This window comes from Phallusia mammillata, chromosome 8 (genome assembly GCF_965637545.1).
Source record: "Phallusia mammillata chromosome 8, kaPhaMamm4.hap1.1, whole genome shotgun sequence".
Taxonomy (NCBI): domain Eukaryota; kingdom Metazoa; phylum Chordata; class Ascidiacea; order Phlebobranchia; family Ascidiidae; genus Phallusia; species Phallusia mammillata.
In genome coordinates this window covers 8,803,134-8,822,386 of record NC_137259.1, presented here as the reverse complement: position 1 = coordinate 8,822,386, position 19,253 = coordinate 8,803,134, and the positions used below count along the sequence as shown (strand labels likewise).

General features: G+C 35.7%; 2 protein-coding genes across 3 annotated transcripts; both read left to right on the top strand.

Moving 5' to 3' along the window:
- The first annotated feature begins 370 nt into the window (after positions 1-370).
- Positions 371-4,867, top strand: LOC145205460 (uncharacterized). Its single transcript, XM_080078183.1, has 11 exons — positions 371-935; positions 1,279-1,439; positions 1,814-1,902; positions 1,966-2,036; positions 2,481-2,506; positions 2,611-2,660; positions 2,869-3,007; positions 3,082-3,508; positions 3,734-3,835; positions 3,924-4,056; positions 4,218-4,867. Exons 1-11 carry the CDS (start codon positions 567-569, stop codon positions 4,667-4,669), a joined length of 2,019 nt encoding a protein of 672 aa, XP_079934309.1. The 5' UTR covers positions 371-566; the 3' UTR covers positions 4,670-4,867.
- Positions 4,868-7,079: 2,212 nt separating this feature from the next.
- LOC145204465 (uncharacterized) lies at positions 7,080-19,179 on the top strand. 2 transcript variants are annotated; one of them, XM_080077025.1, is made up of 23 exons: positions 7,080-7,163; positions 7,926-8,225; positions 8,326-9,774; positions 9,940-10,026; positions 10,132-10,279; positions 10,341-10,497; positions 10,703-10,852; positions 10,959-11,069; positions 11,228-11,304; positions 12,198-12,269; positions 12,326-12,448; positions 12,519-12,601; positions 12,708-12,836; positions 12,940-13,062; positions 13,359-13,457; positions 13,560-13,694; positions 14,549-14,683; positions 15,087-15,213; positions 15,439-15,560; positions 16,307-16,395; positions 16,746-16,881; positions 17,757-17,855; positions 18,153-19,179. In XM_080077025.1, exons 2-23 carry the CDS (start codon positions 7,990-7,992, stop codon positions 18,313-18,315), a joined length of 4,050 nt encoding a protein of 1,349 aa, XP_079933151.1. In that variant the 5' UTR covers positions 7,080-7,163; positions 7,926-7,989; the 3' UTR covers positions 18,316-19,179. The 2 variants fall into 2 exon arrangements, with proteins under 2 accessions (XP_079933151.1, XP_079933152.1); XM_080077026.1 differs by lacking the exon at positions 7,080-7,163 and adding an exon at positions 7,177-7,235.
- The last annotated feature ends 74 nt before the right edge of the window (positions 19,180-19,253 follow it).

Sequence of the window (19,253 nt, the reverse complement as noted above, 5' to 3'; positions counted from 1 at the left end):
CAAAAATAACGTTTTTGCACGCTTGGGGTCACCAAATGTTTTATCCCAACAAGTTTAACACTGTGATAACTAAAGCTCATATAAAATGTTACCAAGGTAAACATTGGTACGGCTACGGGGTATCTACATAAACTTAAAATAGTTTAATTTTATACTAAAAGTGAAAACCTGTAGTTTGCAAGCCGACAACAACAAAAACCCACCAATTTATTTGTAACTTAGCCACATTGAAATATATCGCTTATCAGTAAATCAAAGAACAATTGTAACAGCAATATTGCATGACTATGCAAATGTTCTCCACAAGAAAAGCGATTCTTCTTCGAACGATAGACGACTACGTCATTTCTTAATGTACGTCATAAATCATTTAGTTACCTTCTGTTCACTTCGTGGCCGGTGCAGAAGAACGGTGAGGGTGTTTATAATAGAGTTCTGTCGTACTGTGTCTTGTACATACAACATGAACTCAAACCAAACTTTCTAGAGGTACTGATATCTGCGTATTAACAATTTTTTTTAGAAAGCACTGCAAGCAGCTTGTTTTATTGGGGCAGCGTTGTGCAATGGGAGTAAATGTCAGCAAAAATAAAACTGGACTAGACTCTTATCCTTCTCTTAGCCCAAATGTAAGACGAAGCCGTCGAAATACTCAAAGCAATATTGAAGTCGTTAGATCGTTACACCAGTCACTTGAAAAAAATGTCGCGCACAGACGGCCATCAGGTCGATCAAATAAGTTTTTTCAAGCAAACAAACGGACTGGCCGCCGACAAGCCATTACACAAGATAGTCCTCTAACAAGGGAATACAACGCATGGTTGCGATCACTGGCCACGAGTTTAGATGAGGATGCAAGTCCACACAGCAGCTCTACAAGCCTTGGTTCGAGGCACAAAGACTCGGGAGGGTGGTATTCGACTATCCGTAAAAAGGTAAACAGGTTATGGCTAAGAGCTACATTATACGTGACTAAGTTTCACTAAATTATATTATCTTCTTCATCGTATATACTGCACATTTTAAGGCTAAGGTATACATATCCGCCTATACCGCGCTTTACTGACGTTGTCGTTAACAGGTGACACCTAATTAACTGATACATTTTAAAAATGGGAAATTTTGACAGTTTCCAAAATTAACACTAATCCAATTTTATTGCAATAAGGGTTTAGGAATGTTTTCTTAAAGCGAATAGTGATAACAACAGTTTTATAAAAATGTTTTCATTAATTGTAATTGTTTTATAAAACTTTGTTGTATATCATTATCAAAAAGGTAAATTCGTTGATGAGATCAAAACGTCATCGGGAGAGTTCCATAGTGTGGCCTGAAGTGTCCAGCTCTTCACTACAGGCGCCTAAAGTTCGGTTGTCGTTTGCCCCGGATAAAGCTTACGTAAAAGAGTTACGAAAACAAGTCATTAATTCTCACAAGCGGTAAGTTTAAGTCATATCTTATTTGCAATCTTATTTTTCTTGTCTTCTCTTTTCTCTCATTGCCAAAAACGGGCATATGGTTACTGACCATGTCATGTTGAGGTTATGAAAATGTTGTTCGCCGAAAAAATAAATGTAGTTATCATTTTTAACTTTGCCGAATGCGTTGTATTCGGTAATACTCTTTATCACTTAATTACCCTTTGAACAATTGCATAAGTGATGCAGCGGTTTGGAAATTTTATGTGCGGACTTGTATTAGAACATTAAACAAAACCAAACAACTTTAGCGACATCAAAACCAAGTAGCCAACACAGACGAGCTAACACTTTTTGTTAAAGTCACAAATATCCTAATAACACATTGTCTTCAGGCGAAGTATTGCGGATTTTAACGTAAAGAACGACGAATTTGATCCAGCCGCCTTTTATATGGAGCATTCATTTCAATGCACAGACACAGGTAAATACGACTGATAGATTTCATCGGTAATATGGCAATCACCACAACGTTTGATTTGTACAGGCCCTAAAGTCAGCAGAAGAACGTCAAAGTCAATAGAAAGCATTAAATCCGCCGCGAAAATGGAACCTTTGGTAAATCACCTCAAATAATGATTTGAAATGTATTTTTCTCAAAGTAATTATTTCCAACGTCTTTGTCGTCAAAGCTATTGGCGCAGTTTGTATTGACGTTTTGTGGACCTTTGACTTTCACCTCTATTGCGACGGTAAATTATTGAAGGAGCTTATGGTGGTAGTCACAAACTGTGTAGAGTTTATGAAAGCAAAGTGCTTAGTTTCACTCAGGAATTAATTACAACATTCTTGTTTTTTTACATATTTCGTTACATTTTCTTTAAATTTCCATGTTTAAATATGGAATTGATTCATAGAGAAACATGAAAAAATGTAGTATCCCTGACTATATTGATGTCTATCAAACAAAGTAAAATGGACAAAACAACAACTGTAATTAGTTTAACTGTAATAATAGTGTACGTTACCATCGTCGTGTAAAACATTTTTTTTTGTTTTTAGAAACGTCACTCGATGCAAGTTGACAGGTACGAAATGTGTTACAGTGTATTATGTTTGCGACAGAATAACTGCAAGGATAAATTCTGGCGGCTTGAGTTTGCTGTTGATAACATGTTTTTGTTACTTACAGACTGACAGCTTCTAACAAGCGTCATAACGACAGAAAGACAAGTATCGATGGTAAACAGCGGCATACACCAGCGGCCAACTCATGTTAATTATTTATTGAGTAATAATTTTCCATGCACCTCTTCAGCAATGCCTGAAATGCGCTTGTGCAATTGTTTACACGTTGATCAGTATTCTTACGTGACACTGCTTAAAAATGAATGGAAACATGTTGTTTGTTCCAATATTCCTAATCTTAAGTCAAAATCTTTCTTCCTAGAATCAAAAACCAATAAATATCAGTGGGATGTGGCTTACGATCCTTATGGGGGAATACAAGGCACGTCTTGTGTCATGGGACCGAAGGTTCTTCCGACTTCCAACGAAACGTGGAAAAATATAGCAACAAGTAGTTCAAAGTGTGTAGCTTGTCGTTGAGCAGTGTTTAAGTTTTTCTCGGAATCATAACAAATGGTGATGCTTTCTGTTTCAGTTTGAGTAAATCGTCAAAGTCATCCAGTGATCTCCTTGACGAGCTGCCTGATGATCCAATGGCACAAAATTATTCATCATTTTATGGAAACGATTTTCAAATAAACAGAAAAACCAAATCGAGTAAAACCGAGAAATTGGGCGATCGAACGCAGGCTGAACAACACTTTGACATATTTCCCACACCAAAGTCGGAACGAAGCAGCAGTTCTGACAGGAAACATGCTGTTCAGCGTGAAGCAATAGCGGATAGGGACGACATTGAATACAGATTCGATGGAGTAAAGGTAGAGAAAACGCCAAAATGGGAAGGTTCTCAATATGATCCCCACGTGGTTTATGACAGCATTGATCTTGGACCAGGAGGTGAAAATTTTATACTTGCCGATTCTCATGACAGCACTGTCGACGAAGGCATTGTGACCAAGGTAAAACTCTTTCAAATTTAAGCTCATTAGTTTTTGTTTATTTCTAAATTATTCTTTAAACCTTTAGTTGAGTTTTTGATAATAGCTGGTAACTTGGAATATCGTTAATTTAACACTGTACCGTGGCTGACATAAGTTTGTTTTAAACAAAATAATTTTATATTTAAAAAATGAGAACTAGAAATATTTGACAATTTGGTGTTACGACCGTTTTTCTTTATTCAGGGTTCTTTTTCTTCAAATGAACTGACAGTTCCTGGAGCAGGTTCATTGCCAAGATCAAGAGTGTCACCTTCCCCTCAACTTCTCTGGAAGACAGATTCCAAGGTGGGAAAAAAGAAATTGTAAATAAAAGTGGATCTTAAAGTAAAAAATTCAGCCTCAAGCTTGTTGCAATCAAAAAATATTTGTGCAGATGGCATCGTCATTAAAAAGCTTGAAAGATCATCAGTCCCCTTACCATCAATCACATCATCATCGCCACCACAAACGCCACAACGTTGGTGCAAATTCCAGAAGCTTTTCTTCTAACGATGACTTTTACAGCGGTAAGGATCTAACCAAATTGTCTTTATCACGCAGCAAAACTGCATTTATTTATAGTGTGTTGAATAAATCTGAGTTGTTCTACATGGATTTAAAGTTTTAAAAAGTCATAAAATAGTGGAGGCACGTTTAAAACTACTGGTCTTCTTTTTTTACTTCAAAGAATGGGACGAAGATCATATGGATTCACCAACACCAAGTCGTCGTTCGAGACGATCTGGAGGATACAATTCTGATTATGATTCATATCGAAGGGCGCCATCTAACTCGACTTTGCGTAGAAGAGAACAATACTTTTACCGAAGCGGCGACCGACGTGAAATGATTCAGCAACAACGACTGGCGGCATCTTCACGAAATAGTAATACCATAGATGAAGGCCTGGAAGGAAAAATCGACAATATGGTGAAAAGCTTGATCCAAGACAATCAAATGCAACTCCAGTCACGCCGAAATCGAAAACATCGTCCATCAAGAAATTATTCTGCATCAAGCTCCACTGGAGGGGATGCAACGCAATCGTACCTGCGCGAAATGATTGAGGCAAAACTCGCTTCTGCGCTGACCACTGCGCTAGTACCAAATCATCCAGACAATCGAAATGTGTACAAATAAAAAGGCTGTTTGGTCAATTAAAAAAGCAAAAACTTTTTAATAAGTGATACCTAAGCATCTTTTCACAAGTGGTCATTTTTGCCAAAGTTCAGTAAAATAGTTTTGGTTGTATAGTGCTCTATTATTTTGTAAATACAATCATCCAACAACGACGAAAGAGGTTCGTGACTTGGATTTAACATGTTTCTAGAACCAGATTGGTTATGTTTCAGTAATCTGATAATATTGGTCTTCAAGTGGCTGAGTGGTTAGCGCAACAGCCTTGTGTTTGCAAGTAAGCTTGTCGGTTCTAATCCTATCCTAAATCCTATCGCTTGTGTTTCTTTGAACAAGGAACTTAGGCGGTTTGAATTGAAGTCGCCAACTTCTTTAGTCGTTAGTTGAAGTCGCAAATCCTATCCCATCACTCAGTTGGCAATCAAGAGTTGACTTAAGCACTATAAAAGTATAAATACATAGTTCACAATCAGTAAAATTTAAACATAGAAAACATAGTTATACAAACATGCTAGAACAGCGGTTCTTAACCAGGGGTACGTGTACCCCTTGGGGGTACGAAGCGCTAACGCAGGGGGTACGACATGCAGGGTGAAATTATATGCTATTTAGGCATATTTGTGAAGAATGCGTAACAAGTTACTTTGCTATATGTCTAAAACGGGTTGATTTTGTACTACTTGCATGCTGTTTTAATGCATGCACTCAACATGCAAGTTACAAATAGCTATTATTAAAATTATGTTAAACACACACAATGTTCACCACCAATTCAGGATTTTGACGCAGGTTAAATAAGGTCGTTAACAGTATCTTCCGCGGTCAGCTCTGAAATCTTATTAAATCATCATTGTTTCGTACACTGCAGTCAAGCAGACGACCGAAGCAACCTTAAAAACCCACAATACAACTGTCCTGCTGCAGTCATACCGTTAGTCTGACAACAATTAAACTTAACATTGTGTCAAAAGCTTAATGTGCGTGTTTGCTATATGCGTTAGCACACTTGATTATGTTGAATGGGCCGAATGTTTTCGGCATAAACTTCTGAATATTTAGTTTCATTCCGAACTTACTGTAGCCGATTCGGTGCATTACTATACTCTGATCTGCCCCTGGTGGAACGTGGAAGTTTTTAATAATAGAAAACATATGGCAAAAATGCTCGTTCAGCCAAAGAACTCTTTATAGGGTTCTTTGGTTCAGCTATATGCAGATTTGGTCGGTAGAGCTACTAAAGGCCCGTTTACACTATGCTTAGCGGCGCCTAACCTAACCTTACCTTGCGACCCCTTCCGTTTACACTGCGATTATCGGTGCGTACCTAAGCTTACTGTCGATGGCCATAAATTACCACATAAAATTATTATTACCTATTTTAGATCGAAAAAGCTTTGTATCGATCTAAATTAAATCATATTTTGTTAGTAAACATGATTTTGCATCTTGGTTATCATACAGGATTGTTGTTGTATAGATTGGTGACATATTTATCTCACTTTCATGTTTCAATAACATATAGTCCGCTGTGCTAGGGTAAATGTACATTTTAAATGCAATTAATTACAATATTTAAACACAATAAAACACAACATGCAATCATAACCATGTAATAAATACTTAAATTGAAGGCAAATAGCGTGTCATCATTTATTTTTGGCAATTGAACCAGCTTTTTCAAATCAGAAACCCGTACACAGCGATAACACAAACCGTTTGCGCAGGTTCAAGCAGCTTGATACGCAGAAAAACGCTCGGCAGGCGATCGCTCGCTCATTTCTACGAGACTTGAGCGCCCGAAATCAGTCAAGCGCGAAACCAGACAGAAAAAATGAAACAAACAAACTTACGCAGGTTTGAGCGAGCGCGATACGCATAGTGTAAACGGGCCTTAACACTGGACTTTGGCTTGCGCCCGGTCTGGAAATTTCTGGTAAGTGGCGCAACGGAGCATAGGCGTTTATGGTGCTGACTCAGCAATTTGGGTTTATGGTAAGAATGATTGCTGAGTGAGCACCATAAACGCCTATGCTCCGTTGCGCCACCTACCAAACCGGGCGCAAGCCTAATTCCAGTGTTAGTAGTTCTACCGGTTTGCTCTGGGTCAAGTCAAAATCAACCCAAAAAACAAAACAAACAATATACCTTTATGCTAACATCACGGACACACAGAAAAAAGGTGTGTTTGACGAATAAGTTCTTCAAGGAGTGTCAAGTAGTGGAGTTGGAAAGCAAACATGCTTTTTATTTTTGCTATAGCGTCTCAGTGTTTACAGCAAATACTTGTTCGGTTGTTCACACTTTATGTGTTTATTTAAAAATATATTTGCACACATGCAAACACAAACTATAAACGCAGGTAGAAAACATGTGCGTTGCCAGGTGACCGAAGAAGCTACCACAAGCGGCAGTAGAAAGTCTATCGGATTCTTCTGATTGTTATAAATATCGTGAGCCGCCAGACGACTCGTCGAGGAATTAAGAAGACCGGAATCAGGTTTCGTCTCTTGCTGCTTCCATTCTTTGTGTTGTTTATGTTTGAATGTGTGGGTCATTTGACCCGTGACGGGTAACCGTGTTCTGTTGATTAACCAGTGCTGTTTTTGAAAACAATGCACGTGTATCCATTATGCTACAGCCTGCCCATGCGCCTGTTATAAATAGATCGTGTGTCGGGCCGATCTGATATCAAAAGTCCAAACACCCAATGTGTTACATATTGTATTACTATTTTGACCTCCCTGCGTGAGGTAGACTGAAACAGTTGAATCAAATAGCAAGTCTGAATCTGAACATTAGGCTACAGTAGTTTCAGTTTGAAATATGGTCAAGTGATTATTTTTCTAATAGTCAAAATGTTCATATGAGATGATATTCCTCCAGTCAATAATTTTTCTACCGAGTATCAGTTGTATTTAATACAGTTGTTGGCATATTTTCCTATTTTATGTTTGTTAGTTTAGTTTAAAAGCTTCATAAATATTTATTAGTTGAATAATAGACGTTTTATAAACCAAAAAAGTGTTTTTTATTATATGACTTATCAAACATCTACTTACTTTGAGTTTGTTATTTTTTTAACTTTTAAATGGACAAAGTAGATAAATTGCATATATATATATGTAGATATAGATAAAATAATCAAATCTTCACTGGCTGTATGTTGCAATCAAAGCCTTTTCAGTATTGGCAAATTTTTACTGTAACTCAGCAAAAAAAAACTTGTAAATGAAATTTTGCATGCTTTTCTGTTTTATAGGCATTAGTGTGAGGCTGCAGAGCCAAGTGCAAGAAGTCTGGTATTTCAACAATGTTTGGTCGTGATGCTCAAGTCGCAAGAACTTATTCAACAACAGAAATCGGTAGCAGAGAGAAATGCAATGGTAGGCAAATTAAGTCTCGAGAAAAAGTTAAGGGATCTCTCTGAAGCTCAAATTGTTAATAAGTCCAACTATTTGGATTTCCTTGATAGACCAGTATTGAAATACCGTACTTCTGTCGGACCACCTCCAACTGAAATAAAGTGTGACCAGAGGAAAACAAATCGGATTTCTTCCCGGTGGGTAAATCATGCTTAATCATTTTAGTCCATAATCAAGTTCACAAAAATGTTAATCTCTAACCATGTTTTTGTCTTTAATTGTACATGCTGTTTACAGATTATTAAAAGAATCCTCTCCTGCTGCTTATGCGTCTGCTGGTCAGGTTTTGTCTCGCACAACAGCTCCCAAACAGGTTTCTGTATCCAATGTTGCTGAACTTGTAATTGTTCCTGGCAATACTTTACACTTTAATCCATTTAAAAATTTACTACCGTCTGATGTTTCTGGCCGTGATAATCCTCTAAACACAATTGGTTTAACACCTGGTTCATCACCTCCATTTGAAGTGGTGGAAATAACTGACATGAGCAAAAACAGACCTTCAGATATTTCATCAGGCTCTGTGCATATTTCTAATTCACCGCCACACTTGGTTGGAGATGTTAATGCCAGAAAAACCTTTCCGTATTCACCAAGTGCACACTATACAAGCTCTGTTTCAAAATCATTAAATTATCAAACTTGGTCGCACACATTGTTGCCTGCGACAACAACCTCCCGTCCAGGAAGCTCCAGACACATAGCACATGGTATTAGTGCTGCTACAAATACTTCAAACTCCTATCTCCAAAGAACATCAATGCCCTTGAAGCATGCTTCATCTAGTCCTGGATTGATTCCTGATAGTCATAAAAAAGTTTCAAATTTAGAAACTTCTCCGCATCAATTTCCTTTACCTGAAACTCTGCCTGGGACCAAAAGTTGTCCCAATGTAAGTGACAGCGTTACTAAAAAAACTGAAAGTTTGCCAAATTCATCCTACTCCAGTCAACAACCTGAAACTCATTTTAAAGATATGACAATCACCAACCAAAAACCAAGGTCCAAACCGTTGGTCACCACAGACAGAAGCACCTTTACATCCAAAAATGTCAAGGTTTTACAAAATGGCTCTCTTTCAAAGCTGCACTCCAAGCACATGAAAAGTAAGCTTAAACCGAGTTTAGCTTACAATGGCATGTCTCCAAGGTACTCTTCTAACAGTTCCAGTACGATCCAAAATATTTACTCCAGTAGGCATGTTAGCAGCATCCCAAATCAAAATTCTAGAATAGTTTTGGATGATTCATTTACTGTTCTTAACAGTCCAAACACAGTCCATCAACATGGCCACCATAGTCAGGACAAACCATCATCTCGTTCTCATTCTGCCAAACATTTTAAAGGCAGAACAGTAGGATATGAGACAGTTTCCACTCTTCCAACTAGATCACCATTGCAAAAAGGACCACAAAGCAAAAAGTATCGACTTGCAGGTAGTGCAAAGAACCGAAAAGATAAGTCTGCTGCAAAACATGTCCATGAATACTCTGAAAACCACACTAGCACTATGAGAGTTCCAAGGCTTCCTATCCATTCTGCCAAAAAGACCAGGGTTTTATCGAATTCCACTAAGAAGGAAATGACTTTGCTTAGTCCTGTAGTGCAAGAAAGTAGTGTGATATCAGCATCTCGAAAAAATAGTAATGACAGTGGAAATGGGACTCTACTGTCAAAATCTGGCAGGTACTTTATCCTTTTCTTACATTTATTAACTAAAGTAGTGTGTAAAAAGTTGTTGCTTATCATCTAATTCTGTGGGTACGTTTCATTGTAGTAATACCTTGGTCCTAAAAACCTAACTTGAGTGAAAGTTTCTGTTAAGATATTTATTTGACTGTGTGTTATCAGATCATGTGGTGATGGAGCAGATAATGAAAATCAAGAAGAAACACTTATGGAAAAAGATTTGGAAACATTAAACATGCCTGACTTTCTGTGAGAATCTGTAATTATAAAATGTTTTTTTTAATTTGTCTTAATGTCTATAAATGTAATAAAAAAAATTGTTGGCAAAACAGTTAACGTCATTGTTTATTACAGAGCATTTAAACGGCAACCCGGCGATGGTGAAGACCATCCTACAGAAAGTATTCCTACCACAGAAACTGTAAATGAGTTTGATTATGAAGAAAATGATTCAGAAATTGGCGATGAAGAGAACTGTGACAATGAATTTGTTGATGAGTTTGTAAGTGTTCAGAATTGAATAACATAAAAACTCACATAAATTTTCACTCACAACATTTTAGGTGGATGGCAATAGCTGTTGTCAAGACAATGACAGTGATCTTGGGACAGGAGAATATTGCCCAGATGATGATGATTCTGATATTGATGACCAGGTTGTAACATCCCTTGATGAAGATGATGCATGTAGTGATGATGTAGATGCAATGTCTGAAGGAGGTGAATATTAATGTAACAATATTATGCCATTTTATGAGATTATATAAATCATTTGTTTTTCACATGTGTTTTTTTACATTGTTTTCTCACAACACCTACTATATGTACAGCGTATTGTAATCATTCAAACATAGTTGTTATTCATTTAGTTAACCTAGTTTTCGGATTGTTTTTTTTTGCAACAATATTTTTACTGGTATTTCAGCATCAGAGTACTCTGTGTCTACAAGTGCATCTCAGTCCGGAGGTGACAGAACAAAATCATCAGAATCTGGACTTGTTAAACCTGCTGTCATCAAGAGTTTGTTCAGTAACTGCCCTCCTGTTATAAACTTTGCAACCAAACATGAACAAGGTGTGTGAATCATTTGTTTTTATGTGTCATTAAAATGCATGTAGTTTCAGTCATTCAATATTGTTTTGGAGAATTTTTTGTCCGGTTATAATGTTTTTTTTTGCAGTTGAATCCCTGCCTAGTGACATTCGTAAATTATTGAAGTGGAAAGTCAGTAGTATCACTCCTATTGTTGTTCGACACACTGTTATGAGATCAGGATTTAAAGCATCTAAAAGTAAGTAAAAGTTTGAATGATATTTATAGAGTGAATGGAAATAAATTGTTTGATTTGCTATTTTTACATCTAGCTTTGATGCTTCTTTATTTAACATTGGCTGTTGTAATAGATTTGTGGGACTGTTGAATAAAACATAAGGTTAAAATTGTTTCCAGAAAATTATGACTGGCTGGGATATTTTGGCAAACATATGAAGTCTAGTGGATTTAGATCTCTAAGAGAATATCAGAAGGTTTGTTAATGGGTATTAATAAGATCCTGTTAATTGTTATGATTATTTGCTGTATCTGTTTAGGATATTTTGTGTTATGAGTAGGGCAATTATTTTTTGACCTAAAAAACGAAAAATTTTGACCTACAAATTGAAAATTTTGACAAATTTTGACTTTAAAAAACTTTTTTTTGACAAACTTTTGACCTATGAAGAATTCAAGTAGTTAAATTACGCATTATTGTTCAAAAAGTTAAAATACGGCTAGGCTAATCTAACTAGAGCGAAAGAATGTGCAAAAGTCTGACAGAAGGGCAAAAATCTGAACACAGACCTAGCCTATTCTAAAAAGGGCATGAGCTAATTAAAAATCATTGCCAAAAAACTGCAGCTAAGACACAACGAAAATTATTCAATACATTTGTCTAAACGAAAGATACATGAAGTATCTAAAACAAAACCGAAGCAAGAGCTGCACCTAACCTCCAGCTGCCGTAAAATGACTTGGGACCTACCAAAACTTTGCACGTTTTGAGGTGTGTTGAGCATCACGACATATCAACCTAATTATTTCACTCACTTGATGGTTTATGATTCGCAATAATTAGGCAATGGGCCAATTATAACAGTATAAAGTAAGCTACAAGGTGTAAAATGAATATTTCACTGGTAGTGCAACCTCTACAACACCGCGACATTGTAGTTTGTAAACGATTTTAACTTTGTAAAAAAAATTGACTTTGTAAACAATTTTGAAAATTTTTGACCTATTCTTTTTTTCAAAGTCAAAAAATAATCGCCCTAGTTATGAACAATTATTTTCTGTTAAAGTGGTAGTTTTTTAGCTAATTTGAAAGTTACAAAATTATGATTTTTTGGAAACTTTTATTAATATTTTTCTTGTATGCATTAAGATTAATCACTTTCCTGGATCTTTTCAACTTGGCAGAAAGGACAGATTGTGGAGAAATATATCCCGAATGCAGGTTTGTCAATTTTCTTTACATTTCTTTAAAATTTTAATTGCACCTGTACCCTTCAGACAAGGTTTGGCAAAAAAGAGTTTGGATTTGTTCCTCAGTCATATGTTTTGCCCTGGGACAAAAAACTTCTGAAAAATGCTTGGGAAGAAGGGGGAACAAAACAAAAGTACATTATTAAACCAGTAAGTGCTCTTTTGTCTTAAGCCTTGAATATAGTTTCTTAATTGTATCGTCCTATATTATTTTGTGTAGCCAGCATCAGCTCGTGGAATTGGTATTCGAGTCATACATAAGTGGAATCAAGTGCCAACAAAGAAACCTGTGCTTGTTCAAAAGTATGTCAAAATTTCTTGGTCCTCATCTTGATCATTTAAAAAATGTTTAGTTGTTTGAAACCTGAGAATAAAGGACAAACTGAATTTTCAATCTGTCATGTTTTAGATACCTATCACGTCCCTACCTCATTAATGGAAGCAAATTTGATTTGAGACTTTATGTTCATGTAACATCATTTGATCCACTTCGCATCTACCTCTTTGATGATGGATTGGTACGATTTGCAACATGCAAGTAAGTTGGACATTTGGAAAACTTGTTTTGAGACCAACTTGTAGCTAGCGTTTTTAATTCGTTTGCTGTATGGAAATAATTAATTTATTTTTATTATTTACAGATACTCATCTTCAATGAAGCATCTGAGCAACCGCTACATGCATCTGACAAATTATAGCATTAACAAAAAGTCTGGTGACTTTCAGCAGAATGATGATGCTAATCTTTGTCAGGGACACAAATGGTACTTGCATAGCTTATATATTCAATTATTTATGTGTAATAGTAATTGTGTCAACTGATATTTCAATCAGAAAGGAGACATCATTTTGTGTGTGGGCTGGGTTTTAAACACGTCATAATGAACTGAAAGCAAGCAATGTATGTGTTTAAATTTTATCAAAAAGTACTTGAATATGAACCTGCAAAACTGTTGGTCAAAAAGTACCTGTAGTGCCAAGATTGGCTTACATGCCAAGAGTTGCTTTAGAATGGTGTGTAATGTGTATTTTTTATTTATTTGGGTACAATTTGTTTTAGGAGTCTAAAAGCCTTGTGGGGATATTTTCGGGATCAGGGAATCAATCCAGACAAAATATGGGAACAAATGAAAGACATTGTGATCAAAACAATTATCAGGTAAACTGTGTTAAAAAAAAATATTTAATTGTAGTTACAATTATTCGTTAACAAACTCTGTTGTGAAGTATATTAGTGTATGATGTTTTTGCTTTGATTTAGTGTGGATCAATTCACGAACAGCTTGGTAAAGTCCAATTGCAGGCGTAGATATTGTTGCCATGAGTTGTTTGGATTTGATATAATGTTGGATGATCGATTAAGGCCCTGGGTACTGGAAGTCAACATTTCACCCAGGTATTTGCATTTCACTGTAAAAACAAAAAAAACTTTTTAAATGTCAGGTTAATTTCCCAAACCACAACTTGGTCCATGATTTTAAGTTCCATGTGGTTTGGCATAAAACTTTTTTATTTTTACAATTCATTTATTGTTGTACTATGTTAATAACATATGTCAAACCTTATGCAAACACTTGTTTTGTTTCTACAGCTTTAAATATGTTGAATTTTTGATGGTTTTTAACTGGGGCTGTTATCAAATACAGGTTTTTAAAATTTTTAAATCATTAAATATTTTTTTTACTTGTGCTCACAGTAATAAACTAGTAAAGACATGATGCAGTAATTCTCCTTGATGCAGTAATCAAGACAGAACGATCTGTATTTCTACATGAATTTTTTTTCATTCTAATTACTTTCTCTTGGAGACTAGCTTAATTGAAATGTGGTCTATAACATTTTAATCTCTTACCTGGGTAACATGGGATTATAGGGTTGGAAACACATGGTATAGAGTTTTTTAATCTGCATTTCACAAAATGTTACTCATGTGTTCCATAAAGTTAATTTTACACCTTTTTACAAGGTTTACTGCATAGAAGAAAAAAATATTGTTTGATATTGAGTAAAATTTTTTGATACATTTTTAGATCATTAAAAATTTCATATAATCAAATTATTATTTGTTTAATAACAGCCCAGGTTAAAATGTTGGACTTGACATTCTGGCAGCCATGACAAGAGGGGAAACCCCTCTAACTATCCTCAGCATTTTTGTCATTGTACTCACATGATTGAAACAACACTTGAGTCTAACACAAGTGCTCTGTCAGACCTTTTATTACCTACTGTTGTGTAAAATGTTTGTAGTTTGCATTCCAACTCAACACTGGATGTCGAGATAAAGGGACCAATGGTGAAAGATCTGTTCAACTTGGCTGGTTTTCTTTTGCCTGACAAGAAACAAATACAGGCTAATGCACCAACTCCAAACACAGGAAACAAGTAAATATACATTTAAATTGTTTCAAGTATTACATAATTTCATTGTACATTAAGTCATCAATTAATCTTCCTTTTTTATGAATTATAAAATAACTATGTCCAGTTCCATTGCCAGTTATATATCCAGATAAACTTTTACAAGCCGAAAATAAAATGCGATAATTAGCGATAAAGGAAATTATATTTCTCTTGTACCTAGAAAGGATGTTTTATTAAATATACTCACTTGTTTGTATATTAGTTATCAGTCAAATAAAAGATGACTTAAATGCTGCCACAAACATTTAATATAGTAGTTAAATATACTGGATCATTTTAGCTGGTTTAATTAAATAGAGCTACTATAGCTTTGATCATAATCACACTGGTAAAAACATTTAAAGATCAGTTTAAATCTTTATAGTCCTTCATCAACTGTGTCAGCTGCCACAAGTTTTAGTCAAGACAAACGCAAACAGAGTCAGGAAATGTCACCTGACAGTCGAGCGAAACACACTTACTTCGCTCAACATTACAAACATGCTGATGAGGTGAGCCTAGATATAGTATCTGTCATGTTGTAAGTATAATTTTGATATTTGGGGCAATATAGCATTGGATTATATGTAAAAGTACCAAGTGGTAAACATACCATTTAAGATTTTTAATTGAACAGTATTGTTTAAAGTAAACAGTTAACCCAGGCTTTTGACCTAAAAAGTATAAACATAATTTTATTCTACACGACAACTGTACATAATTTATCACATTTGTAGCAAGAATTGATAGCATTCATGCTAGACACACTCACTGTGAACGACATTCGAATGTTAGTTGAAAGTGATGATGAGCATGCAAGGAGTGGAGATTTCCATCGCATATTTCCAAATTGCAACAAGTATGTTGTTTCTAATGTGTGGTTTAAATGTTGATGACCTAAATAAATATTAAATAAACAAATAAAAATGTGTACCAGTGTGCCATTTTTAATGTTTTAACTCAGGGCTTCCCAAACTTTTTCGATAGCGACCCCTTTTTGTCTCCTTAAATTTTCCGCGACCCTCCACGTTAAATATAGTAAACAGTGCAATATGTTTGTTGTATTTATTGAAACGCTTAATTCGAGCGTAAACTAAACACAAGCTCCCGGTACTTAACAAAAAATCAACATTTATTCAGTGTAATCAGCTTAAATTGTCTGTTTTTAGTGACAAGCCACTCATCAGAGTTATATGACGTCATAAGCCTATTTATTCACGTAGAATTTACAGCTTAGTCAAGAATAATATTTTGCGATATTGCTTCGGTTTGAACAACTTCATTTCGAAATAAATGGCTGAAACGTAGAATAGTAGCCTACAATTTAGAGTACTTTTGTAAAATTGGTATAGCTCTCTGCGACCCCTCAAGTTTGTTGTGCGACCCCTTACTGGGTCGCGACCCCCAGTTTGGGAAGCCCTGTTTTAACATACTTTGCTTTTACTAACAGACATCATAATGACTTACATATTGGAAATGTTCCACTGACACTTTTATTGTCTATTAGTCAATTGCTTTTCAAATAATATTATTTGCTTTTCTGGGCCCTTACCATCAACCATGACATGGCATTAAATTGTAGTAAAATAAATTTGTCTCTAACAGAAAATACCTGCAGTACTTTGAGCAACCTAGATATTACAATGTTTTACTCCATGCTTGGGAAGTAAAGTATCGGCACCAGAAGGCTAGAGGTAGGTTGAAGTTTGTCATGTCAACTTGCAAGAAAAAATAACAGTTTAATAACCTAAAAACAATTCAATGTAGTGAAACGCTGCTGACATGTTTGTAGCACTGGAATAAATAGGGCCGGGTATTTGACCAATCAAATACTATGCACAATACTAAGTAAGCAAAGGCTTGCCAATCCTAGTAGCAAACATTGTTACTTTACCCCACATGCAAAAATACTCTAGCTGGGTTTAGTTTCGTGGTCCTTTGAAAGGGATATGGAACTGGTCATAAATTTTTTGTTGTTTGCAACTGTTTTCAAATACATTACCATATAAGATCAAAGGGTCATTACTTTCATCCTTTTCTACAGCTCTTAATCTTTTGGATATGTTTTGCCGGAAAGGCTTACATCTTTCATATGCTGATATGGATCCTGCAAACATTCCACAAGAACATATTTGGAATGCTGCCAATACCAATCAGCACAAAACCTATGCTTCACCAAGGTTGGTGGATAAAAATTATTAATGCATAGACAGAGGAAAACATGGTGTTGTTAATTTTGGCTATGATGGTCAATGCTTTGTGTCCTTTTACAAAATTAAAATTATTGCAGAAACCAGTTTACATTAGATTTTGAAAAGTCTAAAGCAGGGGTGGGCAACCTGCGGCCTGCAAGTCACATGCGGTCCTTGATTAAAGGTTGTGCGGCCCGCAGAGACACTTGGACTTCAAATGTACTGGCAAACGAGTCCAATTTTTATATATTTTTGAGCAGATTAGTGCACCTGGTGCTATTTTTCTGTGACCTGACAATATGCTGCGAGAATCAAATGCGAATTTTGCTTGTAATAATGCATTTTTGGTATGCAGCAAAGTAAAATCACCTTGTGTCATATAAAGGTGCGGCCCGCGATCTAATTATTGCAATTGTATTTGGCCCCACAGTGACAAAGGTTGCCCACCTCTGGTTTAAAGTCATAAGCAAAAATCTTGTTTTGTCTATAAGTCGTTGGTTGCCACTAATGATTTGTAAAAAATCTTTGTGTTGCTTACAGAAAAATCCGTAAATCTGTTCAATATGTTTGCTTTTATTGCAATACATATTGTGTGGAACAAAGTTGCCATTGAAAATGTTTGAATTGTTAAAAATGAAAAGAATAATTAGGAAAAAAGTTAATAACCGACATGATAATTTTTATAAATGTGAATTCTTTGTGATGTAAATGTAATGTTGGTCTACAATGAATTTGGGTAAAATAGAAGTCTCATCATATCATTTAAAGCTGGTAAAATCAAAATGTACGAAAAAATATACAAATAGTTTGTTGTAAAGTTTGTGAACATGTGCTTCATGTTGTTAAACACATGATTTTTGCAGAACTGATTCAAGACTGCTTCCAGTTGTTTTAAAATCTACTTCAGGTGGATCTTCACCATACACACATGGAATGGCATTATCACCTGTAGCTGTCACCAGGTAAAATGAAACCAAACTTCACAGTGCAGAAAAATCTCTATGATTAGAACATTTGTAACAAAATATACATCTTTAAATTTAGGACATAAGTTTATATAGTCTGCTCCCAGTATGTTTGGGGTTATTTTTATTTTTGTTACTTAAAAATTTCTTGGACATGTTTCTTCTAATTGTGGTGACTTGAAAGTAGTAAGCTACTAATAAGTTTCACTAAACTATAAAACACACATATCGTAAGTATAAGTAGTGGCATTTAAATCGAACACTGATACTCAGCCAACATTTGATTGAATACAGCCGTGCAGCTTCAGCATTTAAATCTGAAGCGAATTCTGACAGCAAAAGAGTCGAGATGCTTGCAACATCCTTAAATACGCTTGAAGTTGCCCCCAAATCATCCACCATGATTCCTCCAGTAAGGACACGTTCTGCTGTGTCAAGAAGTCCAGCTTCAACCTAGCAGTAGTTTACCCCGAGTACGAAACCGTTCTCCTAAAGTCCCAATGACTGCTTTAGCTGTACGCCGTACGATACAGTTTGGTTTAGGTAATCTTTAGCAAATAGTTTCTGTGTAGACAATTTACTTTAGCTTGCCAAAAACCGGTTACTGAAATCGGTTGATTATGTTTTTAGTGCCAAACTTTACATGTATTACTTTCGGGTCTGCGTCCTTGTGTCCATCGTCCTTTAGTCACCGGTCACTTCGGTTGATTGGCTTTATAATAATACCCAAATCAACTTCTTTATATCCAATTAAATACAGTTGAATAAATGAAAACCACGTATGAAATCAACTTGCACAGTCGTAAGTTTTAGGTTTCGTATCCCTTATGTTGGCCTTATGACATGTGAATTTGTATTACGAGAAAACGTATTTTTTGCGTTTTTTAAGTTTGGTGCATTAGAAACTGTTTTCTAATTTTCCTCTCGAAGCCGAAATAACAACGTAGAATTTGGTCAGACTCAGACTTTCCGACTCTGCAGCCCTGCGAGGTGTACAAAATGTTTAAACAAGAATGTGTATTACAGGCGGTTGATAAACCGAAACTGGTAGTTGTTGCTTTTTCAGATGTTGTGGTACACTGTGATCTTTCGGTTTACTGTTATGGGCAACAAACTTACGCTTCTAGTGTTTATGTTGTTACCTATGCATTTGTTACAAAATGCCAGTCAAGAATTAACACTTGTGATTGGGATGCAATTTGGGAACAATTTACTTTTATGTGCCATGCTGTATTCGCTTTTGTTCCTGGGCTATTTGCATTGCATAGTTTTGTAAGTTTATCCCCTGAAATATGACAATGAAATAAAACATACGACTACGGCTCATTGTAATGTATTTACTACTAACATGCTCATTTTCGATATGTGTCGATTTTCTCGGGAAGGAACTGATCT